We start from the raw sequence: 27,393 nt of genomic DNA, 5'->3' as shown, positions 1-27,393 counted from the left end.
GTACCTAGTTCCGGTATTTGTGATCTTTCCATCTTCGAGGATGGTGGAGTCTTGTAAGATCATTGCCCCAGGTGCCGTCCCAGCATACCGGCTGGACGGCTTTAATCCATTCAAATCGATGAAAAAACAGCTGTCATCTCCTGGTCTTAGATCTTTCTCCTGGGTCAGCCTGTTCATTACCCAGGTTGACCATCGTGTGGGTAATCTGTCTATCAGTTGTTCATCTGTCAGCTCTACATCTAGAATATCTGACATCTCGTTCTTGCCATGATTTCGGTTTGCGTACTTTGGTCAACTGTGTCTGGAGTCTCATCATTTATTCGTTGTAAATCTTTATAAATTTCTGTCAGCTCCCTCTCATGAGCCTTGATTGCCGTTACACTGGCCTTGCCAGTTAGTTGCCTAAACTGTAATAGTGCATTACCCAGCCTGTACGTAACCTCCTTCAAATTAAGGGGGGGCCTCCTCTTCCTCTGATGAGCCTGCTCTCGGCCGCTTGGCGGTTCTCCCCTCTACTGTCTTCCACTTTGCGTTTCCTTGATTTAATCCTGTAATGTCAATGTCTTCTGAGACTTCAGAAACACTATCCCTCCTTCCGGCAGTTCTCCTCGAGGGCCCAGCCTCTGGAGAGGCCTTATCTTCTATTGAAAGCGAGCTTCGTCTTCTCATGACTCGGATTCGAAATCAGGGGTTGATTCCGAGGCCTATGATACCCCACACGGGCGGGTGCCCCCCAAAAAATTGGGGGGGGGTTTGGGGGGTAAGTAAAATGTATGTGTCCAAATCCGAGGTCAAAAATTTGGGGGAGTCAAAATATGAGGGGGTCAGAAGGTCAGAAATTTTTGGTTTCGGATAGATATTTGGGAATTTTGGTTCTATGGTAAAAACTATAGGAGATATGGAGGATAGGAGTTTGCCCGTGTAAAGTATCGCAAACACTTAGAGAAATTTCTACTAGTACAGAGTAAAACTTCTGAAAATTTTACAAGTCCTTGTTTACATGTATTTCAATGACGTCACGAACAAGCCAGAGCTTGTCGCTTGACTTGCAAAATTTGTCTCTATATAAGTTAAATGTATATACTTAAACACTTAAAAAAAAAACCTTATTCGAAGTAAGTTTTAACTTACTCTGTCCGTGTAGTTGTATTTACTTACAATCCCACACCCCTTCGGTTCTTAACCGTTGTCCAAAAGGGCTGTAGCACTAAAAGTTCTCTACACTTTCCTCAAAATTTTGTTTTTTCAAAAAAACACCAAACCGAAACTCAAAAAACTTTGCACTTGTGTCCATTAACCATACCACTATAATTTCCGATGTCCGTATCCAGTAAAAAATCCAAAAAACCCAATCGAAAAGTAAAATATCGCGGAGCTAGGAAACACGTCTGCACTCGGTGCCGTCCACAACTCGACTAGGTTTGTTTCGGTTGTTTTTCTTTATCGATACTCCTGGCGCCAGTTAACGGACGGTTTTGTCATCTTAATAGTCTCCGTGTACTCATATCTCGCATTATTTATCGCCTTTTTCACACACCCTTTTTCTATCGTTCCCATACTAAACATGCACACATCTCTTGTAATTTATACACACTCTCTCCTGTCCACTACCTAGGTCTGTTTCCCCCTACTTCTCACCACGACACCCTTTTGGCATTCTAGTTCTGATTTTCAAGTTGTTCGGATGCACAACGGCTGGTCCTCCAGCCTGGGGACTAGCGTGCGATTCTCTCTCTCTCGCTTTGTGTGTTAATACTAGTTCGTTATATCATCTAGTTCTACTCGTCAGTGTTTTCGTGATTTCACTGTTTTCTATGTTCGTTTTTCCTCGTTTCTCTAATAAGTTACTCTTCAATTTCAGTAGATATCCTCTAGTGTTGAAAGTGGTTCGGTTGCTACAAACCAGCTTGCAATTCTCTCTCTCTCGTATAATGTTAATACTTTCGTCGTCTTCATACTCTCATAAACGTTGTGGTATTTCTCTGTCGAAATATTCTCTAGTTCTACTCGTCAGTGTTTCGTGATTTCACCGATCGCTATGTTTTGTTTTGCCTCGTTTCTTTGTTAAGTTAATCTTCATATTCAGTAGATTACATCTCTGTTGATAGTGGTTCAGTTGCTACAATCCAGCCAAGTTTATCGATGCAGAATCTTTCCAATCTCTTTACTACAAATCTGAGACGCTCCTTATTACTCAATTTCTAAACAAAGTTTTACCTCTGTATTTTTTGATACGCCATTGTAGACTACGCCAAGGATACACTGTACGTATTCATGTGTACTTTCATTCACGAGTTCATCTTTTACAAATTTATGTGTGATTAAGGCAATCTAAAATTATTCATCATTTATTATATTTTAACAGTTTTGTTATTAGTAAAATCTGTGAAATACTTAATTAATTGTACATTTTGTATTTGAAATTCAAGATTGACTTATACAATCATTTCTTCATTCAAGTATAATCACGCAAGGTGGCTCAGTTAATGGTTATGTTATCATTTTTCACGTGTAACATATTTTATGTGCTATTAATGCCAACTATCGTTATTATCAAATCGACTTGTAATTAAATACTACTTCAGAATTTATAAAATATATGCGTGACACAAACATTCATGGACATGAATGTGTTGGTAAATATCTTATATGCATTCTAGTGACTTCCAGAAATGTTTTCTATTGTACTTCATTGATTCTTGTAACTACACAATCTCTGGTTTTCGTTTGGAAAATAACAGTTTTATTGAGACAGTTTATTTTTCCTTTATTTTACATGATTCTAATGTGTTAGATATTGCTGTTATTATTAATTTTGGTCATTGTTAAATATTGTTTTGCTCTATCAAGTATTATATTATTTTTCACAAATTAGGAAAAGGAAGTTATTAACATTAGAATTACTAGGAAACTTAAATATTTTCAAGAAAGTTTTCTTATTAAATGAACTCTAGTTATATTATTACTTATTACATTTTTGATTATATTGTTATTAACTCTTTTTTTTTTTTAGGGCGAAAAACGATTGGTCGTTATCATCGCCCGGAAAATAAATAAAAGTAAAAGTAATTAAAACTTAAAACTACTATCACAGGAAGCAAAATCCGGAATGGGTGTAAAAGGCCCATTCTCGGATAACAAAAACACTAACATGTAACTTAAAACTAAAAAAAGAGATAAAACTTACAACTAATATCACAAAAATCTTACAACTAATATCACAGACGAATTTAAAAAACATAAAAAAAAAACAACAAAATATGAATATATATATATATATATATATATAAAACAAAATTCCGATAGGGAGTGTAAAAGGCTCGCTACTCGGATAACAAAAACAATACATAGGACTAGAGTAATTAAATTTTTTGTACTAACCCTATACTACGCAAAAACAGAAACATCCGGTTTAAAACCACTTTATCATTACACAAGAATGTTTCTGGATAGTTTAAATTTACGACGCAATGCCGCATAACATATGCAGTCCACGAGTATGTGGCGCACAGTCACGCGGCAGTAGCATCGTGCGCATAGAGGTGGTTTTCCTCTTGTAAACAGATATTCGTGTGTGACCCTCGTGTGTCCTATCCGCAATCGACAGAGAACTACTTCCTCACGCCGGGGTTTACTGTATGAGGAGTCCCATGGTAACACAGAATCTTTAATCTGACGGAGTTTATTATCAACGGTAGTCGTCCAATCACCTTGCCACCTTGCTCTTAATAATTGTTTTACATAGTTAATGAAATCAGAAGTAGCAACTCGGGTGGTGAAAGGAGGCTGATTACATTCTTCTTTGGCAGCGGAATCTGCATGTTCATTACCTGGAATCCCTACGTGGCTAGGGACCCAGCAAAAACTTAATTCTGTGTTGCGATTATTCAACTCGGCGATTGCGTTGTAAATTTCAATGACGATAGGATGTTTGGAATAAAAGTTTTTTAAGGCTTGGAGGGCACTACACGAGTCACTGCAAATAAGAATTTTTCTATATTTAGGGTTAATGATGTTTAGAGCCTTATTTATAGCATATAGTTCAGCGGTAAACACACTCGTAATACCGGGTAGACCAAACATATAAGTTCTTTCATTGACAACAAATGCACATCCAACTGTAAAGTTTTGTTTCGATCCATCAGTGTATACAACCGCGTCTGGTTTCATCTCGGAGAGAACATACTGAAACATTTGCTGAAAGACAATAGATGGTGTTGATTGTTTATTGTATGTAGTCAGGTCAAAATTAAAATTTATAAGGTTTATTCTCCATGGAGGATATGAGCAAGGATACATAGGAAAGAATGACGGTGTGTCAACATTTATATGCTGCAGCAGACGCCAGGTACGGACACCTACAGGTGCAGTACGACGTGGATGATCCTCATACTTTCCTAGATTAGGATTTTTAAAGACCGAGTCAAGAGCCGGGTGATTTGGCTGTCCTCTGAGACGAGCAAAATAAGATAATAAAAGCTGGTCTCGTCTATCCCAAAGTGATGGTTCACCACAGTCTACAAGTAAGCTTGCGACAGGACTTGATCTAAACGCGCCTGTGGCAAGCCGAAGGAAAGCATGATGTACACTATCCAGCATTTTAAGCACGAATTGACGAGCTGAAGAGTAGGCGACACACCCATAATCTAAACGGGAGCGAACAAAGGAATAATAAAAACGTATCATACATGACCTATCGGCTCCCCAGTTGGTGTTAGTAAGGACTTGCATCATATCTAGAATTTTGGAACATTTTGTTTTCAATTCTTTTAAATGTTTGACCCAAGTAAGACGGCTATCAAAAAATAAACCTAAAAACTTGACGTAAGTAGATATAGTAATAGTCTCACCGTTCAGAAATATTTGCGGAATAGAAGGGTTTCGTAGCCGAGAAAAAACTACACATTTTGTTTTTTCGGATGAAAATGTGAAACCAGTAATCCTGGACCAAGCTTCAAGGTGAGATATAGTGTTCTGCAGTAGTCTCTCTGCTGTAGGTGTTGAACGGCTTGCAATATAGATAGCAAAGTCGTCAACAAATAGAGAACATGAGACAGGAGCCTGCACACATTTGGTAATATCGTTTATGGCTACAGAAAATAAGGTGGCACTTAATACACTACCTTGGGGCACTCCATTCTCCAAGATGACACTATCTGAGAGCGAATCATCTACACGAACACGAGCCGTTTGGTGATTTAAGAATCCCCGGATAAAAGCAAGCATATTGCCCTTGATTCCCCATTCTTTGAGAGTGTTAAGAATACCACGTCGCCAGGCTGTGTCATACGCCTTTTTTATATCGAAGAAGATAGCGACGAGGTGCTGCCGATTTAGGAAAGCGTTTTGTATGGCTGTTTCCAGTGACACTAAATGGTCAATAGAAGATCGTCTTTGTCGAAAACCACACTGTTCTGGGGATAGAAAGCCATGTTTCTCCAAGTACCATGTAAGTCTGCGGTTTACCATTCTCTCCATTATTTTACACAAAACGCTTGTTAATGAAATAGGACGGTAGCTTAGGGGGTTCGTTTGGTCTTTACCAGGTTTTAGTACTGGTATAATAAATGCTTCTGACCAGCCGGGTGGGAAGACTTGTTCGGAGAATAAACCGTTGAAAATATTCAAAAGTTGTTGTAGTGCCGAATTAGGAAGGTGTGAAAGCATGGAAAGGCGAATGTTGTCCGGTCCTGGGGAAGTGTCCCGTGAGTTTTTAAGTGCATGTAACAATTCTTTAAATACGAATGGAGTGTTTAATTCACCAACCGAAACACCAATGTTTAACGATAATACTTCTATTTGTATCTTGTAACGTTGAAAATCGTTATTATACGATGAGATGAGAGACACCGAGCGGAAAGATTTTGCTAGACTATTTGCCACTTCCGAGGCTGATGAAAGGAGTTCTCCTTCATCAATAAGACCGAGAATAGATTGTTTCGGTGATCCGAAAATTGCACGAATTTTCTTCCATACAGTAGACGTGGGAGTAGTGCGTGAGATAGTGCTCACGTATTTTGTCCATGAATTCCTCTTAGCGTCCAAGAATACTCGACGGCACAGCGCTCTTGCCCTGCGGTATAAATTTAGATGTTCTGTTGTAGGCCTACGATTAAATTTTCGTAGTGCCTGCCGTCGATTCCTAATAGCATATTTGCAATCATCGTTCAACCATGGAACGAAAGGACGTCTAGGATTACCCGATGTTTGTGGGATATATCTGTTGGCATTCTCAAGTATCATGGACGTAAAAGAAGAATATTGGTCGAGGATGTTCGCTTCATCGTCATACTGAGATTAGAATGCTTTATGGTATCCGTTCCAATCTGCCTTTTCAACAATCCATCTCCGTGGCCTTCTCTTAATCTCGCAGTCTACACCGAAACCAATAATAATTGGTGTATGATCACTGCCGTGAAAGTCATCACAAACAGACCAATTAAAATGAGGGAGCACATTCGGTGAGCATATGGAGAGATCAAGGTTAGATACAGTACCAGTTGATAAGGACATGAATGTGGGTGATCCATTATTCAGTAGGCAAAGGTCAAAGTCTTGTCTCAATCTGTTTATCATATTTCCTCGAGTGGGGCAGAAGGTTGAGCCCCAGAAAATATGATGGGCATTGAAGTCTCCTACTATTAACGATGGAGATGGTATTTGCGTGAGGAGATTTGAGACATCTAAAGCACTGAACTCAGTGTTCGGTGAGAGATACAGATTGCAGATATGCAATTTGAAGGGAATAGAGACCTTTACTGCAATAGCAGGAATGATAGTGGTTAGCTGAATTCTTGTAGCTGACACCCCATTCTTCATGAAAATCGCTACTCCACCACTCTCCCTACTGTCTACTAGGCAGTCTATTCATAATATTCTGGTTATTCATTAAATGTCTTTGTTTAAAAGTCAGTTGCTGAAGGTAAATTTACTTTTTGCTTGAAATGTTTTTTAAATACTGTCTCTATCATCTAATTTGACTTTAAGTGCAGAGATTAATTCTTATTTATTCATGAACTGAATTCTCATTACTCTTTTTATATTAATCTAAAAATTATAACTCCTGAAGTGAAGTCGTGATTGTGGACTTCTCTGTAATTAATATTGTAATTTGTTCTAGTAATATTTATTGTTTTTGTATTCCATCCTGTGGTTTGAATAATAATGTATTTAGTTATTTAAACTGTTTTTAGCCACGTATTTTAATGCAATATTTTCAAAATGATTATTTGAAATATGTATTTTTATGTATTTTACATGTATTATTATAACTGATATGCTGATTCAGCTGATTTTCCTTGTATAAATTCGATATAGAATTAAGTTATGTTTATTTCGTAATTTCATTTAATTTTTTTAAGGTTATGATTTTATAGAAAAGATTAAGTTGTTTTTTTTCTAATTAAAGTCCAATTTCTTTTGGCAAATACGAGCTGTGTGTCCTATTATTTTTGTTAATTTTACCCAACAAGTACACTGATGGGAATATCACATGTGGTATTCACATCAGTGGCATTCTGATTGAGGCAAGAACAAGGCTGAGATAGCCCATAAGGGCTAGGTACGCAGGGGATGGCATGGCGACCAAAACTGCCACATGGAGGGTGTCTTCCCCTAGAGGGTTAGGTTGTATCAGCTTTGAATTAGTTTCTCTAATCAGCTGACTCTTCAATTTGTAGTTCAAGATACATTTGACTGTGCTTGCTAATGCTGGTATGAGTTCAGAAATTACTACATTTGGTTTAAAAGAAGCTGCAGGAAACGAAGCAACCTGATCATAAGGCATACGATTTGGTGATCTACTGAGCACAATTTTTTTGGCTTTGAAGTAGCTGACCTTTTGAATGGTCTTTACTTCCTGCATTGCTACTTCCTCCTTATAGATTGAACAGTTTCATAATCTAGCAAAATGATGCCCATGGCAGTTAACACAAACCAGCGGATTCTTGCATGGTCCATGCGGATGTAGTAGATCAACACAAGGACAGATCTGTTTCCTAGCACATCTCGTCGCTGTATGTCCAAATTTCTGACATCCAAAACACCGCAGTGGAGTCGGGATGAAATGACGGGCATCCAGTCTATGAAAGCCAGTCTTAATTTTCTCAGGATACTTGGATTTGTTAAATGTTAAAACATGCGACGCGAAGGGTACAACTTCTCCGTTACATCGGGTGTTCAATCGTCGACATGCAAGAACACCTTGTTCCTGAAGCTCCGCGATGATCTCTTCTGTGTAGTTTAGAAGGGCCCTGCACACAACTCCCTTGGAGGTATTAAGTGTACCATGCGGTACAACCTCAATGTCGATGAGTCCTATCTTCGTAGCTTTCACTAGCCGTGATGATTGTTTCATTGACGGCCTCCACAAAAAACCCATAGCAGTCTTCCTAGTCTCTTTTATATATCCTCCTGCAGCTTTCCGTGATCCCACGACAATCACAAAAGGACTAATTTTAGAAAAATCCTGTTCTTTCTTCTTTACCACGAGATACTTTGGAATCAGTCCAAAACTCTTAGGTCGAAACTTACTTCGAATCTTCTTCTCTGTCTCTCTGAACTCGACGCTCTTCTCTTCGCTTCGGAAGACATAGTTTCTCCTGGACGAGGATGTTATCAACATCCACATCTTCTTCTGCCGCAGAAGATGTGGCTGTAGAATTATCCATAACCTATAGTTTCGTCAGTCAATATGTCACAAGGTGCGAGCGGAAAGACGGTTGGGTGTGCCTCGGATAATTGATCCTACCTGGATTCTCCCAGTCAGTCGCCTCTTACAGATTTAACCCGGTCCGGGGAGTCGCGTACTGCCTGACCTATTACACCGATATTCCAAGGCTCGCACCTAGCAGTAAGGGCTCCGATACCTTTACCATGGGACAAAATACCTGCCAAGGGCTGACGTGACTGACACCGGAGCGACGAAAGATTTCAGCAGGGCCAGGCTCACATCAGCCTACCCTCAACCCGGCTCCATAACCGGTAAGTGGAATGGACACTCTCCGTCCGCACTCCACGCAGCTTTAGCAAAACAGATCTTGTTCATGTGCCTTCCGTCCTCGCTGCAAACAGAGAAAACGAGAAGTACAACCGCAACCAGATCGGACAACTCGGGGCCGCCAATCCTGTACTCCACAGGGAGCTTCTGAGCAAATCTATTGCTCCGTTGGCCGACATAAGTGAAGGTACCGAAGTACCATGTTGTTGGCCGCCCCGGATGTGTGCATAGGTGTTATAGAACGGACGTAGGGTTTTATCCGGTGCAGTTTTTATACAATTAGAGATTTGTTGCTTTATTTTGATTTTTTAAATTGTATAAAAACTATTATTTAATGCTGTAATATGAACAATTAACTTTTCTGTTTTTTAAGGTTCTTTTTTTCCAGCTCAAGGGTGTTTAATCTCTGAAAACATGAATCTAATGTTTGCTTTTAGCTGAAAAAAAACATATATATATATTTTATTATACATGGTTATATATATATATATTTTTACTTGATTATTATTACAAGACAATTTTAAAAAAGTAGTAGATTCCCAATATGTGTACCTACTGTTTGTAAGCGTAAGTATGAAGTGGATAAAAAAATTCTGATTAAATGGTGTAGGCGAGTACATACGTGTATATATATATATATAGATATGTGTATATACACATTGTTCATATAAATCTTGGACTTATTTTTTCTTTAGTCACTATTTAATCAGAATTTACTTATCCACTTCTTAACTATGCGTCTTTGATTACAAACAGTAGGTATACATACTGGGAATCTGTTATTTTTTTAAAACTTTCTTGCGATAATAATCATGTAAACATATATAAAATTAAATTTTTCATTTGTTTATTCTTGCTATTTAGCAAATCTATTGATTTATTTGATATATAAAATTGATTTTATTTTACATAAAATATACAAACATACATAAATAAATGATTCATTATATCAAAGAAATTTAAAAAAAAAATAAAATAATAATTTAAAAAGAATGCATAGTATTCACAGGAAATATAAATCCCATATATATATATATATATATATATAAGTCCCATGAGTAGTAAAAGACAGTACAGTATAGTATTTCATACAATCAAATTAAAATTTAAAGAAGGAAGAAAATAACTTAACAGTAATAACAAAAAATACAACTAATCAAAAGAAAATAGATTATTTCTCACATGCACAGAATACCAATTCATTCTGCCAATTACATTTCACAGTTATAAACACCAGTAGCGTAAACTTATAAATTTAATAAAGTAGTAACATACTTGAATCGATCTCGGTGAATTTTCTGATTCATTAATGAATTATAATAATAACACTAACCAAAATCTAAGGAATTTTTGTGGTTTTTACAAAAAAATATCCGTAAGTATTAATTACTCAATTTCCGCCTCTTCAACAGCAGATGCTTCCAAAGACTTTTTTGTTAAAAGAAAAATTGTCCATTTTGTTTCGGTTTATTTATTTATTTTATTACAGGATTAATCCCAAAACTCACCTCCTTAATACAGACTAAAAAAAAAAAAAATTAAGCTACATAGAGAATTACCAAAAATTAATAATAATCTATGATATGTAAAGAAAAGTACATTATATAGTCGTAAGCAATACAGTATTTCCATCTAAAAGTAAAATAATTTTAATACTAAAAAACCAATTCGTTCAAACACCGCACATCAAAACCACGTTACTATATAACAAGAAGGATAAAACTTTTATACTTAAGTTAAATCCACAAATTAAAAAAAATACTTGTACAATAAACATTGAAACTGAGGAATTTTCAGCATAGGTAAGTGAATAATTACTGTAGATCTGAAATTATAGCAAACGAAATGATGTCGATTATGAGATGGAATAAATGAATTAAAAGAAAATTAAAGATAGAATAAACCGATAAAATGATTAAAGATTTAAAGATACTCTATAACACCAGTCGGTAGAATAAAACATCTCGAAGAATCTTTAAGGATAGAACCCTGAACAATCGACTTGTTCATTACTCAGAAAATGTTAAGGAGAAAAACACCTGAAGCTATAAGAATAGTAGTTAAGAAAATTATTTGCGTAGGTTAATTATTAGTTTATTTATTTATCTTTTTTTTCAAAGGTCAACTTATAAAGGTAAACGATGATCGTCCTCAATCATTATTGGTTTGTCTAGCTTTTCTCCCACCACCATCACCCCATTTGGTCGTCCAGATGCATAAGACCGAATGTCCGTGCTACAAACCGCTACTGTGCCTCAAAACGGTTTAGCGACCAATCCTAATTAGCTCCTAGAGCTTACCTAACTGCGTGAGCGGAATAAGCGTGGTGCCCTACACCACTCGCTTGCGTGTCCCACCGCTCACTTGTCATATATTACTAAAATGGGTAGACGCACCCCGTGAACTACTAAAAATATATATGACATCCATAAATTAAAATTTATTCCGTCAAAGACAGCAATTTGCTGCCACGCCTAGATCGCCGAATGCCAGTAAGTACCTGTCCACCAAATTAAAGCGCTTGGACCAATATTTGACTGATGGCCAGCCATTTCTGGAGGGTAGTTTCCTACAGCAAGCGGTAGGAGTCTTATATCCTTTAAATTACTGATGCCGGTTGAACAAAGCAACGGCATCAAGGAACTTCCACACGGTCCGACAATGCGGCTCCGCTTATGAATAGCCAATTTTCCCCTTGACCTCTAAGTTCCAGGGTGGCCTGAGTTCTGGCTCCCCCAAGAGCTGGGCAGTCGAACATCATGTGTTCGTTCGACTGGACCTCCGCGCAGACGCACAAGCATTCTGCATAATCTGAAGGTATATCTACGCTGTACTTGTTTTGTATCAGTATCTTGGTCCTGGTTTAGCTCAACTTTTGCATTTCATCGATTGTATGTTTGTGAACGAGTACGGTAGGTAATCTTGTAGTAAGAGCCCTTGCTATTCTGTGAAACGAAGTATCTGCAATGATTTTTCGTAAAACTTTCTATTTCAGAATGATGGCTGTTATTTTTCTTTGATGGAGAAGGAGAGATACAATTGAAAATAAATTTTCTTTGCCTAGCACCACCAATACTTGGTCTTTCCTTTACTCCTACTACGACCTACTCCTGACCTCACTCGTAATTTCTAGTCCGTGTCTCAGAGACTAGCATAGCCGTAGCCAGGATTTTCTCTAGGGAGCGCAAAAATAAGATAAAGTTTTTTGCTAAAAAATAGTTTTATTTGACAATTTGAAAACGCTAAACATAATTAGCTGCAATGCTATTCGAACCTACTTAAATCTTATTTCAGCACTAACCTACGAGAGTTCTGGATAAATCTTGACAAAATTTCTCTCAAATTTATTTTCAGCTTCCAAAACCCTCTTTTTATGCACACTCATCATACAAAGACCGACAAGACGATTTTCTGTCATTGTTGACCGTAACCAAGTTTTTACCTTGCGTAAAGTGCTGAAGGATCTTTCGATAGTACACATTGTGCAGGGCTGTGCAACTAAGATAAGTAGCGCCCGTTTTATTGATGGGTAGAACAATTGGGTTTCTGTAACTAGTACAGCTAGTTGTAGCTCCTTCAGATCGGCATTTGGCACATTTTTTCCTATCCATTGGTTGTATCAAAGTTCAGCTTCACCGAGAAAATCGTTCAAATTGTAGTAACTACAAAAACTTGTAGTTTTTAAAAAAATCCTCATACGTCATATCAAGCCTTACGTGAGGGTGCAACGTAAGCAATGAGAATGCGGGCAAATTCTCCTTATAAAAACGCTGTTCCAGAGACATTATTAATGGATCAATGTACGGAATAATTAGTGATCTTTTCCAAAACTCGCTAGGAGTCTGTGCTGGTGGATTCGAATGATGTTTCTATTGATTTAAGATTCGCGGCATATTGAAATCTGTTCCAAGATGTTCGGCAATTGTTTCAGCCTCTGCTATAACACTTTCACTTTCAACAACCGCACTTCCAGGGTGTTTTCTCAAGATGTCTGTGATTTTTTTTGTGATTTGCACATTGAAGTAAGTCCACACTTGTTGACTGAAGAGCATTTACCACCCGTTGCAAGAGTGCCAAATATTTTTCTATGAGACCAACACTAACAATGAATTCTGTAGCAGCGCAATGCATTTGAAAAGAAGTTTTTCTCATCGCATTGTTACCGTCTGTTGATAGTTTTTCAAGCACCATAACGATTTGCACATAATGTTTCTTGAATGCGGCGATACGTTTATATTTTTGAGACCAGTGGTTTTTACAGAGCATTGGTATATTCATTCGTTATGCATTTTCGACTTAGGGCTGATTGAAAAATTTATTATTTCTTTTATTGTGGAGATCGTATTTCGTATCACTGCTATTTAGTTTAAGTTGTTTACAACTAAATTAAATTTGTGACTAGCACAGTGAAAGTATTACGCTCGTGTACTTTTTTGAAAAATTTTCTGGACACCACTACCGTTTCCTGCCATACTGGTACACTGATCGTATCCCTGTCCGACGCCCTTTTCTGGATCAAGGCCTACCTTTACTACAAAGTTGTTAATTGCAGATATTACAGATTTTGCATCCATGTCAGTTAATTCTACAAAACCTAGAAATTCCTCACGAACCATCTTCTTTTCTTGCTCTTTCGCTGATATGTCACTGCTCTCGTCTGCCAAGATACTGTCAGCATATACTTTCTTTACGTCAGTAGTGATGTCATCTTTAATGACATCGCCACATAGGCTAATTATTTCATTTTGAATCCGTGGTGACAAGTAAGTGGCATTTTTTGCGCTATTTTCTATGTGCTCTTTTAAAATGCGGTCACCAGCGTCAGTTTTGAGTTTTATCAAGTCTTCAAAAACACCTTCATGGTTTTCTTTGCCCCTCAAAGGTAGGTCATGTGTACCACAAAAAATCACAGTCAAAATTATTGATGCAACAATTTTCTTGTTGGCTTCTATTTCCTGTCGGTGAACAGAAATCAGCTGTACATCAGCGGGTGTATTTTCAACAAAACATTTTTCTGCTGTGGCCGCCGATTTGTGCCACTGAGATGAAGTGTGAGATTTCGCGAATTCGTGCATGTCTTTATAACAAGCAAAGGGCCTCACTATGAAAGAACCCAAAATACCATGCACATTAATCGGTGAAAACAACACACAGTAAATGTACAACGCGCCCTTTAATTTCTTGGAATATACCAGCTAAGGAGCATAATTCGCTAACCAGCTGTATTTGAATTTTCTTTTTAATTACACGGCATTGTTAGTAAAGTCATAACTTGGAGTTGGTGACCAACAGTTTTTTAAGACTTCCATTTTTTGAGATGAGATCATACTAAACGAACGTCCAAGCCGGTGACCCACATCATTATCAAAATAAGTTTGTTTCTGTACACTAGAACCAGGTGGTAGCGAAGATCCACTAGATTTTTCACCAACATTCTGCTTCGATTTCTCTTCTTCGCCGCTATCATTTTCGCTATTACTTTTGACCGGTTGCTTCCTCTTCTGTCTCCACAAAAGAAAATAAATAACTTCTACTACACTTGCCAAAAAAATTAAAGCAACTAAGGATTTAAGCTTCTGAACGGACTCTCTACTAGAAACTTCAAGCTTAAAATTTTTTTTTATCGTCTCCGTACAATAATTTTTCACGAAATTACAGCGTTTTGAAAATCAGTAAAACCTTTTTTTGTTCGTGAAAAATGTTCTTAATCTAAATATGAGTTGATGAGTTTCAAAACTATCTAATTGTTATTTTTTTTAAATTTACAGAAGTCAACTGTTTTCATTTTTACGAAAGAGTACTAGTGGAATAAGTAGAAAAAAAACACGAAGAAACTGGTGGAATGGTCAAATCTAACAGGCAGTGGCTGTGTACAGAATGAAATTAATGTGAACTAATTCTAATTTGAGGCTAGAAATTTTTGTGTCACGATTGTGTTGTGTTTAACATAACAACTTTTGTAGTGATTGTACTTGATCACAACAAAAATAGGATTATTATGAATTTTGGACTGTTCACCATTTATAAGCTACCGAATTATTAATGCTTTTTATTATTGAATGATGGTACATTTTAATAAACCTTTAATATTCTGTACAAATTTGTTTTATTATTTGCAACTAGCAGAAGTAGCTAGTTGCAAAATCCACCATTTCAAAAATCAAAACCATCTAATTAAGCAAAACTGCTGCAAAAGTAGCTAATTACAATTTTCAATCGTAATTTAAAATTATTGGAGTGCGGTATACATGTTATTATTTCCTTATTTAGTATTGCATGACTTTTCTTAAAATTTCAGCAATAAAGATATAAAAATCACTATTATTACAAATAAAAACATAGTTTTCGCATTTCCTGAACGTGTTAGTTGCTTTAATTAGATGGTTTTGCAATTGCAAAACCATCTAATTATCTTCATCTGAGTCGATGAATTCATCGACTCAGATGAAAATAATATACATACCTTTCGTGCTAAAAAAGATTCTAATATCCATTTTAGATCGCTATTGTTACGGGATTGCGGTCTGAACTAGCTCATATGCGTCAACTCATTCGCACTGACTGCGGCGCTGAAATAAGGAACAGGAGGTACTAGAACTTTCCCGCTAAATCCAACCTAGAACATTCTATAATCTTCGAATTTTACCACAGACCATCCAGACCTTGAACCGCCAGTTTCCCACTCGTTCGCCGGAGAGCGCTCCGGCCACGATTCAAACGTGCTTTCTTGCCGTGCAATACTACTGAAACCTATTGATATTGATCTATAATTTTTTATTTGACTAAATGAACCAGAGAGGAGCAAGCGCTCCACCCTGCCCCACTGTGTTATCCTATGGCGACTATGCTTTAGATACTTCACTTTTCCACATTTTACTCCATTTATAAGGTTGTTAAAGGGTTAGATGGTATACTATTGTGCCTTTCTCTGATTACTAATAAATACTCAATTTTAAATTAGTGCTTGATAATTTAATCTTTATTATTTTTTATCCCACGGTAATATTATTTTTAAAAAAAAACATATATACACCTAAATATAAAAAAAATACACTGGAATATGTTTGGTGAAAGTAAATAAAATAAAATGGTGAATCGGAATAAATATGGTGAAAATCACACTTATCATTTAACGATGTCCGATGCTCCTAAAATTCAAGTGTACGATGTTTGTAATAGAATACGATTATTTTTGGCACTGGCTAAAACTTCTACAATCAATTACGACCGATAAGTCTTTTTCTTTATTTTATTTTAATTTTCGCCTTATTAATTTTAATAAATTTAGTATTAAATAAGCGAAAGGTTTTACTGTAGAGAGCACTACTATTTAATTTCAGTTTATCGATAAATAAATAAGTTTAGTTCACGAACAAGAGCCCACAAAACATTCACGCTGGTGTACGTACAAATTATAATATTTTCACTTTAAAGATAACAAATATTTTCAAATACCGCTGAACATAATAAGATTTGTAGGACGAAAATAGTTTTCATAAAATTATATTTTCCCAAAACAAAACTTCGTCTTCCAGGTATAGACGTAATACCCGAAACGTACTTCGACACCGGACTCATTCTAATGCGTTAACTCCGACTTTCTATTCGATGAAACGGCGTACAAACTTAAATAATTCTTCCTATTAAAAGGTTACTTGAGTTCATGATTTTTTAAATTATCCTTTCTTTCACTTCTTCGGTGGGTTCAATGTTTAAGAATAATATGATGGTAAATGCAGTAAGTAATGTTATACTAGTAAATAAAAAAACGTATATCTGAAGAAGGTTATAATAAAAGAAAAAAAGTTTAAGCCGCAGTGTATATCTCTGTATTTTTTATGTTGGAATACAAATGAGAGTATGCAAGTGTCAGTAAGTTTCTGCGGGTGTTTATAAATGTATAAATATAGCAGTCACAATTCTTAGTTGTTGATTCCTTTTTTCCTCGGTTAAATGAGAATTCTCGCTAAATTTAAGGGTTTGTTTATAAACAACCGCTGCCGTTAGACCGTTCGATGTTTGAAGCGGCTTCATTAAAATGAAACCGCCAATGTAATAATAACATGAACAAAACTATACCGGAATCAACAATTTTTGTTTTTAAACTCGTTAATCTATTCTAATTTTCACCTTTGACGGAACTTCCTCTTCTTGAAATCGACATCGAATGCAAGCTGGATTTCCTCGGTGGTGGCATTCTGCATTTTATACTACAGTATTCTGTAAACAAAATAATTTTAACACATCAGTCTCTCTTTTTATTAAAAATAGTAATAATAATAATAATAACAAAGAATCGTTAACGTACTGTTTTAGTATCGAAGATAAATACAGTGTCCAAAGTTTAATAATATAAATATAGATAATATAAATATAATATAAATATAACTAATACTAACGAGAAACCATAATAAATCAATTTATTACTCCGAACTACCCACTTAATACAAACAAATAGTTAATGAGAAGTGCATAAACACACAAACCAAAAACTAAACGCGTATAAATCATACCGGTTTAACACTAATACTAGAATGAGAACACAAACAAATGCCGGAGTAGTTCCTTTTGCTTTCCGTTACCGTACCTGATGTATATTTAACATGAAAATGAAAGAATTTACGTTTATTAGGCCGTTTCCATACACAGAAAAGAGTATGTGTTCATTCAAATTAAACCGTCTTCTATTTTACGAATCTATTTTAAATCTAAATATATTATATCAAGTGTAATCCATTGTTTGTGTGCTCGATTGTACAGACAGCGATACATTACTACGTGTATCGGCTAAGATAGAAATGATTTTACTAACTCGACTGCACCACAACCGTTTGTTTACACCGATTCCAGACATACATGAAATCGGATTACAGATGTATTTTAATTGTGAAACACGCGTTCACCACTAAACCAACCCGGTGGTCTCCTCGATCATATTTATATAAAATTTTCTTCTATAATGACGGTTAAAGAATTAGTCGATGTAATCGTATCTAAAATAACGTCAGTGAATTTCTAAACTAACTATTTCTTCAAATTTTAAATCTTATCACTGAACATTTATTTATGTATATTATTTAACTTTATCTAATTTGCCTATGTATAAATAAATTTATATATATATTAACTTAAATGTAATTTATTTAAGTTTATTTTCCTCTTAACTGGATTGAATCAAATATAATAAGACATTTTATTTCAAAATATTATTTTTATTAAACTCTTGGGTTAACCGATCAACTTTACAAACTTATAAATTAAATTCACTACGTTTCACTTAGAATACTCGAAGCTTCCTCAGGTGACAATACACATTCATACACAAATCATACAGAATTCTCTTGCGTACTAAGAAATTAACTCTTAATTTTTTAACATAAGAATATATATATTCTTGTCAGTATTTCCCAAATAAAATATTATTCAAATAGATTAAATGAAAAGAGTTACTATCTTAATAATTCCTATTCACACAAATAGCCATAAAAACAGATCCCTTTCGGCACGCCGGAAGGCGGAGCTAGATTTCACCGTCCTAAGTAGGGATAAAAAAGATTTCCACCTTAAAGTTAAGAGAAACTTCAAATTTACTCAATACGACAATGGTTGCATGTGAAAAAAGTTTCACATGTTTAGTATGCGACAAGCCCCATCTTCTTACAATTCCAGCAAACATTTTGGTCATCCCTTGCTGTAAGGGTTGGTCATATCAAAAATTGTTTCAGACAAAAGTTTTAGTTAATGTTTAGAGAAGTAACGACCGCTTTAAACCTATACGATACTGTGCCCATTAAGGGAGATATGATTTTTTTTCTTCAAAACCCCATTTTTTCCACTCCCAAGGCCAATTATTGGTGATATCAAAAAAATTTACTTAGATATGTTTTATATATAAATAAACTTAGTTTTATATATACGAGTATATAAAACTGTATATATAAACTTTTGAACTGACGGTGGTTTTGGTGTCTGAGGGATGTGAAACGCGAAGATTGTCGAAATTTTCTGGTAGTCGAATCATGGTAGCTTTCTTACGAAATCTACCTAATTCAAAAATCTACAGGGCTATTTTACTTTGTACCTGTATTTCTATCCGTTGTAGCGTTCTTTAAATATCGGAGTTTTGGGGCAGAATATATGCCTGAGTACACAAAATTTATACCATTAAATTAGACTAGCATCATAATTCTCATTCTTCCACAATTAATGGATAAATATCAAGAAAAGCTACAGAAAGGCTCATGAATGACATCTTAAACCTTGTTTACGTAAGATTTTTAGAGCAGTTAAAAGTTGAAAGGACCGGTTTGAATATTATGAAATGTACAAAAACACATAACACCGATTTAAAAAAGTGAATACATACATTTAAACTTTACCTAATTTTTTAATACATCTTAAATACATATCCTCTTGACTTGGAAATAGCCGGTAAAGTATCACATGATATTTCCGGCTACGCTTGCCAAGTAAACCTTGCACTACTTTTTCACTGCAAAATCAAATCGATTAAAATTCAGACATTCAGTGTCTGACTTATAATAAAATAATTTCATCTTTTTACAAAATAATAACAAAGATGTACTAACACGATTAGAAAACGTTTTAATATTCTTAATAAGACATAATATTAAATATAATTTTATACAATTTACAACAAAAATAAAAAAAAACACAAACACATAAGTAACTTTTTATTACTTTACAGATGTTACTTTTAAAAAAATCTTTGGTCTATTGTAGTATGAAATAAGTCTTAAAATAAAATACTTTACACTTTTTACGCTTATTGCTAACTTTTAAAAATTTATACTTATTATAAAGTCTAGAGGTCGAAACTTTGTTGCCTATTTAAATTTGCGACCGGTAAGTAAACAGAAAATAAACAAGAGATAACTATTACAAATTAAAAACCCGGCTGCCGAAATAAAAATCGCTGAGGAATATTTTGTTCCGGTTAGGTTCCATCGTGATTTCGTATTATACTAGCAAATGCCCAATTTCAATTTTGAAAATCGGAAGATCGGTTGTGAAGATATAACATTTCCGAATAACCGTGATCTGTTAGGTCGAGAGTGTACCTGATGCGAGCAAAAGTTAGCCTTCAACCTACTAACAAATACCCGGTTTGAATTTTGAAAACCAGACGATTGTTTGCAGAAATATTACAAGAACATCCAGTTGTACCTCCCAAAACAGCGCCCCAGAAGCATCGCGTTTGTTACCGGTTGAGGTAATAATCGCTTACCTTCGCACGAGGTGCTCGCATCACCTCGCCGCTCTACGCTCACATGCAGTCCCCATGAGAAGCCCATTATTATTAAACAGAAATTATTTTAATTTATTTAACGTAAATTTAATACTGTTATTTTTGTAATATTATTCATTCGATTGATTTGAATCGATCAGTTTAACACACTGATAGAGGATCACAGTCCACAGTTCATTAATTCAATTCATAAAATTTTGGAAACGTAAGGATTCCTACGCGGGATCATTGATCTAAATCGGTTCAGTCGTTGAGTTGTTACAATAGAACAAACATACATACATACATCCTAAAAATATTGCACTCCTTTTTGGGCAGTCGTGTAAATAATAAAAACACTTACATAAAAATTAAATAAAAGAAAGGGGTTATTAGTTAATTTTTACCAATAAAATTGTGGCGCAAAGCGGACCGATGGTGGTGGACCGAGAGGCTGCACACGGCTTCCTCCACGACTCTCTCCCGCTAGAAGCAGTCTGTTGTCAATTAATTTACACATTATTTAATTTCTAAGAGTAGATATTTTTACTTATATTTTATATTTGTATTTTTATTTATTTATTCATTTTATTAATAAAAGAACGGGATTATTAGTTAATATTTAGCAATAAAAAGAGCATGCTTGCATGATGGAATATACTGCCCGTCAAAAAATTATATGATTTTTTTTTCTTAGGTGATTATAAACATAAGTAAGAAGAAGCAACACCAACGAATAAGAGCAAGAAGAAAGAACATGCTTACATGGTCGATTGCCCGTCAATAAATAGTAAGGTTTTTTTAATGTTTATAAACAATAAATATCAACAGTAATAAAAATTATAAAATAAATTAATAGATATTACTACCGTAATTCATTCATTCAATATACTAGCAGATCTTAAAACACAACTATTTTCGACACAAATAAATCGATACTGAAAATACTATCGATATCGATTTAGAATCGTAAATATGATATCTGTGGCCTTTTAGTTACGATTAAACATCCATGTATACACATATTTATAAAGTCTATGACACTCCCGGTAACATAAGGATTCCAACGCGGGACAATACATCTAAATCGGTTCGGTAGTTGAGCCGCTACGGTGGAATAAACATACATATATACACCTTAAAAACATTACACTCATTTTTGGGCGATCATGTAAGAATAAATTATTTTTAATAATAAAAATTACAAGAACAAAAAGAACAGAATCCGTACTTACTCGAGTATCCATGCACTTTTTTGATCACGTACTTTATTTAAAAGTAGATGCGTGATTTATGTGAGGAAATAGCTTTTACACATCTTTTAACGAAATTAAAATGTGATAATCGATGAGAAAATTATAATTATTTGACTGAACATTTTATTTTCGAATATTAAAAAAAAAAAATTAGTTTAAAAATTCAGGTGCGTGAATTAGGCGAGTAAATACGGTAAATATATTTTTTTTAGAGATGGGGAATAAATTTAAAGAAAAATTTTCTAAAATTATTTCGATTGCATTATAGATTTACAGTTATTTTCAAAAAATCAAGTAAATGTATATCTTACAGGGTTACCTCTTTAAATGACATATTTTTTATTAATTATCATATAATTAAACACAGCAATACAAATTTATATAATAAAGGTATAATTACCACGAAACGACTTACGATTTAAAGAATAATAGTAACAAAACAAATCAAGAATATCTGCAAAATTAGGTACCCTTTGAGGAAAAAAAGGCCGGTTTTAGGGATAACATTACATATAAATACATTAAAAAATTAGATAGTTTCACGAATAACAAACTTTCAGGACATTTCTATGGTGAAAATAAAAAAGAAAATACATATAAACATAGGTTCGAAAACGCTTCGTTAGCGAATATCGGCTGGCGAAAGATTTCTGCGCCATCAGTAGAATTAAGCCGAACAGTAACTCACAGAATCCGAATTAAGGTTTAAAATATTGTCGTTTTTATATGAAATCTGACCTGAAAAGATTGAAAAAATAAATCCTAGAACTGTATTTTTAGTAGTTATCTAGAAATTTGGGGTAAAAGACAAAAGTCTGAGATCGAAAAACACATTATTTTATGTTTGGCGTAAAATAACTTTCTTAAACGGGTAATAAACACAAAAATGTTTTAACAAAACTTGTAGAGAATTTGATTCTGAATGAAACAGTATGAAAAAAGTTCACAGAAACGAAATACAAACTTAAGAATTTCGAAGTTTATTAAAATCAAAACATATCAAAGTATGGCATTATAATTTTATTATATATATATATATATAACTTTTTTTTAACGTTTTTTCATATTATATTTATTTTTAATAAGTTACCAGAAAAAGATGAAATATAACCTGAGAAAGATGTAGTTGATATCTTCATCGTTCCAGATTTGTTTCGTTGCCCTATATTGCTCTAAAGAAGTTCCAGCCCTAGAAACGCGACAAAACGAGTGAAACGCTTCACTTAAGGAAAGTCTGTCTACGAATTCATACCTGAATCGAGGGGATCTAGAGGACCTTTAGAGAAGTTTACATAAGAGCTGTCTTATTCCGCCCGACAGTTGAAATTTCGCCCGGTATTAATAGATAACTGGCCAAGGAACCGAAGACTTTTGTGCGGAGGGACGAGCCTACCGAAAAAAAATCTGACATTTCACTGTCCTGCTGTTGCGAGCGAGTGCTAAAGACTGTTTCGCTCTCAACTTTACGGCCGGACGGAAAACCGGCCTCTGATTAACGGTAAGGTTTTTTTTAAGTCCAGCTGGACTGGGTAATATTTACTCGATGAAATAGTTTCGTTCAACTATCATCGCTAAAATCGGGAAGCCTCGGTTCTTCTTCTAAGGCGGATGAAGGCGTTTATGCTGACGACTGTGTAACGGTACACATACATTAATTAGCATAACCGACCGCGAGGTTAAAGAAAGGCTTTTTTAATCGAAACAACCTGTAGCCGCTTAACCGGGATAGTTTATACCGGAATTATTTTAATTCTAACATTTTTAATTTAATTTTATAAATATAAGGTCTATTTTGGCGCGAGGATGGTGTACACACTCAGCTAGGGTCTGGTAGGCCGTATCCATTCTCTAACCTACTTTAAGTTAATATAAGTAATAAATATCATTTTAATTACAAAATGGTCACTAACAGATATTAAATTATTAAAAATTCCTAGGAATAGACTACCGGTCGATTCCGTTAGGTGACCAAGAGGAGAGGCGGTGGAAGAAATGCCAGTTCAACTACCACCGACTGACTATTTTATTATTTCTTTAAAATACTCATTTTAAAAAATCGTTAACCAGAGAAATTGGAGTTAAGTTGTAGTCTTTTATTTTATATAAATAGTTTTTTAACACTCTCCTAATTATTTAATTTCAATAGCCGTTAATCGTACATCGTTCTTTGTTTTAAAAATAAATTATATTTTTAGTAAAAATTTATTTTTCTAGTATTTAACAAATTTATTTTTTATTATTATTTCATAAACAGATCGTCTTAATGCTAATAGGAGTTTCTGTTTTACTTGATTTTTCAAATTTATTAAATACCAATCGATGGAAATTTAATTTTATCGTATCTGTTTTCATCATTATGACGATTTAAAAAGTAATAATAAAGGCCAAAACGACTTTAAATTTGATGAACATATGCAAAGTAACTAGGTTTACAATTTTATCGATTAATTTACGCTAACCGTAAACTGCAAAAACCAATAAATATCGTAAAAAAGTATTTTTTTATTCTAGTAAACCTAATTTACCAGAAAACTTCTCGATGTAAAATTAGTTCTAAATCGAATAGTATACAAAAAGAACAGATTTTAATTCGTTTTATAATATTCTTTCAACGGTCAGTTATAAAATTATAACGTCTCAGATTCAGGTGTTTTCTTCTTTTAACTATATTATAATAATAAATTAAGCCATTCTTTATTTTTACACACGAACAAAAGAACACATTCACGGTTTACACATAAGGAACGTACAGTCGGACCGCAAAATTTTTACAAACTTTAATTTTTTTTTTACTTATTTCCGGTCAAATTATAATAGAAATTAAAATACAAATTATAATCTTGATCTGCATGCTACTTAAGACCTATGAAAAGTCTAATGCTATTACAACAACAAATTTCTGCAGCCTGGCACCGATTCAGTAGAAACAAAAATAGCAATGTTATAATTTAAGGAGACACTGTAAATTCTTTTGTTAAAAACTATTTATTTCTACAAAAATTAACCGTTTTTACCCGCCCTCAGTGGTAATTAAAAAAATTCCCTATCGGTTGTTTATTTTCAAATCTGTTTATATTTTCAACCGCGATAACCAAAAAAATAAAAATTACAAAGCATTTCGTAACAAAAAACATATTTAATAAAAAAAATCAGTTCAAGAAAATCATGAAAATACATCGAAATATTTTAAAGTTTAAAATAAAGTGTAATACATTAAGAGACCAACATTTTTAAAGTCGACTCGCACTTCGATTTTTTCCGTATTCGTAGGTATCGTTTAATTATATTACTTTGTTAAAATTAACGATACACGATTATATCGAACCGTATCGTTTAGCCGTAAACGCCTTAACGCTGGGGATTAGCATTTTCTTGGTTTTTTAATACGTTTCAGAAACGTCGAGTTTTTCACCAAATTCTAGGGAAGAAAAAATTATTTCAGATCCATCGTAGGGGTTAATAAATCATGAATTAGTAATATTTACGAGGTGATTTGCGGAAAGATATTTAAAGAACCGATTGCGATCGGTTATGTAATCTTGAGTCGTAATTAATTTATTATTTAATCGATTTTATAATTTTTATTTATCAAATACTTCTGAATGTTTTTCATTTACATATTTTTTGTTAACGTAAGTATTTGAATTTCCTTTAAAGTTATCATTTAATAATATACACTTACGGAACTGCTAAAACATAAAGTTCTCATAATATAACACATATTAAAAAAAAAACTGCAAACGCCAAGTATTGCAATTTTTACCGATTGCTCTAATTTGTACAGTTTATTCCCTTGATAAGGAACTTTTAAAATTCGATTGTACTTATAAATTATCACTTATATGAAGCACCGAGACAAAAGTAGATTGCGGAATAAATATTAATACCACTCGGGATAAAAATAGCGTTCGATATCTTGAAAATAGAGTATCTGTTTATTACGACCGCCGGCTGTAATAATTTATTCCTGATAACTGAATTTTGTTCAAATAATGTCGCGTAATTATTATTCACTGAAGACAAATGAGAACAAAATTGGAAAAAGGGAAGGAATAGAACAAAGAATATTCATATGTAGGACTTAGCGTAGGTAAAAATAAAAATATAGTAATATTAATAATAAAAAAAACAATACTAATAAAAAAGAATGTATGTATACGCGCGCGTGTGTGTGAGAACGCGCTTGTGAGAAAGAGGTAAGTGAGGGGGACAAGTAAATAGCATAGCGTGTACATTTGCATGTAAGAAGCCAGTCCTTTATACATAACATACTGACCGCGACTAGCAGCAATCTTAGACCGTTAAGTGAAACCCTATAAATGAAATAGACAAGGAAATATTTTAGTAAAAATCAATTGTACCGCCATAAATCTTGCATTTTCTATTTCTTTTGCACCGACAAATAAATAAATAAATATATATTTATATATTAATTATACATATTAAAATAACATGCTGATCGTAAAATATATAAATTACTAAGTTATTCGTTCGTGGAAATAAAAAATCCACTTTCCCTGATTTGTAGCGGAAAAATTTTCAATATACTGGCCACTATATTACGTGCAAATATTTACTCGGTTCACCGATTCGCATAGAACTGTAACGAAATGCCAAGAGCCGATCGATTTATTTAAATAAGCCTACAAATAAGTAAATATACCTCGATCAATATTTTTGTAAATTTTGAATTTATTGACTAACAGGTATCGACAGACAATATATATCATTTACAGTTAACGATGAGACTTTTAGCGACGATGTACTTAATCGAGATCAAAGATTTTATCTATATAATCGTAATTATATATTAAATCGTATTTATATTAATTATACAAAGATCGTATTTATATATTAAAACGATTTAATATTTAAATATGCAAACGTTTCGTGGCGACCGACTTAAACAATTTCGTTCGATTACGTTACATTTAAAGCGCTACCTTACAATGAAAAAATAATTAAAGGCTTAACATAAGTCTATAAACTAATACAGTGTAACTACGAAAAAAATATATAGGTTAACGGTATATATATTAAACGTTTTACGAGGAACAGGGCATCAATAAAAAGAAAAAAAGTCGGGTTATGTACCTCCTTGTCAAAAAGTAATTATAGTTATATGCACAGATTACTACGAAAAAGTAACATAAAAAAAACACAAGCAAAATATGACGCGTGTGTATAAAAAACGTCCAACCATCTTTTTCTTCAACGCGAACTTCCACCTTAATCACCTCGCCGTCCAGCGGGACTGAAATTTAACCACCCGCCACCTCAGTCGTTCAGTGATGTTCTTCTTATCCGACCGTAAATATTCCCGGCTATAAAAAAAAAATCCCTATTCGACGTTTTTTTCACTAATTTTTCTCTTCAATTCATTATTGGTTTCTCATAAAAGCTGAATATACTAAACTAATTGCGATTGTAATCGTGCGTAAGAATTCGATTTAATTTTTTTTTACATACTAAAAATTCTTAACACGAAACGGTAAGTTTAGTTGGCAACATTCGAACAGTTACGGCTCGTATGTAGTATCAGTATGCAGTTATGTAGTTCATATATAGACAGGCGTCGTGTAAGCGCAAAAGGAATACTTTCAATTTTGTTCGAAAAATTTACCAGTTTTGTCAAATATTATTGTAGCTAATGTATGACAACGATACTAATTTACGTTCCAGGCGTTGTATTTTTAGGGAAAAATACAGTAACAAACCGTACAAATTAGTAAATCGCTTTATAATGCAATGACAAAACTTAAAGTAGTGACAGTGTCAAGGCAGTCGCCGGCCTATATCAGCGGTCGATATCACGACCGCTTTGACGATTTTCACATGAATTTGAGATGCGACTGGCGACTGGGTTTTAAATATTTCCGTGAAATCACAGA

At 34.2% G+C, this 27,393-nt stretch overlaps 1 protein-coding gene across 5 annotated transcripts in view; it reads right to left on the bottom strand.

The window, feature by feature from the left end:
- Positions 1–26,767, bottom strand: part of LOC142323171 (protein SSUH2 homolog) — a 66,957-nt gene extending 40,190 nt beyond the window's left edge. The window contains exons 1-3 of one of the 5 annotated variants that reach the window (XM_075362462.1): positions 26,597–26,767; positions 22,614–22,691; positions 17,129–17,218 (exon numbers count right to left, since the gene is read on the bottom strand). In XM_075362462.1, the coding sequence (XP_075218577.1) occupies positions 17,129–17,218; positions 22,614–22,641 (118 nt within the window). In that variant the 5' untranslated portion in view covers positions 22,642–22,691; positions 26,597–26,767. Of the gene's footprint in view, positions 1–17,128; positions 17,219–20,653; positions 20,744–21,481; positions 21,518–22,613; positions 22,692–26,596 lie in introns of those variants that run through there. The other 4 variants (XM_075362464.1, XM_075362463.1, XM_075362465.1 and 1 more) reach the window with 4 other exon arrangements.
- Positions 26,768–27,393: the final 626 nt, after the last annotated feature.

The sequence above is a fragment of the Lycorma delicatula genome, chromosome 4 (assembly GCF_047948215.1).
Source record: "Lycorma delicatula isolate Av1 chromosome 4, ASM4794821v1, whole genome shotgun sequence".
NCBI classification, from domain to species: Eukaryota; Metazoa; Arthropoda; class Insecta; order Hemiptera; family Fulgoridae; genus Lycorma; species Lycorma delicatula.
Note: the sequence above shows the minus strand (reverse complement) of the source record. Positions and strands in the feature narration are given on the sequence as shown.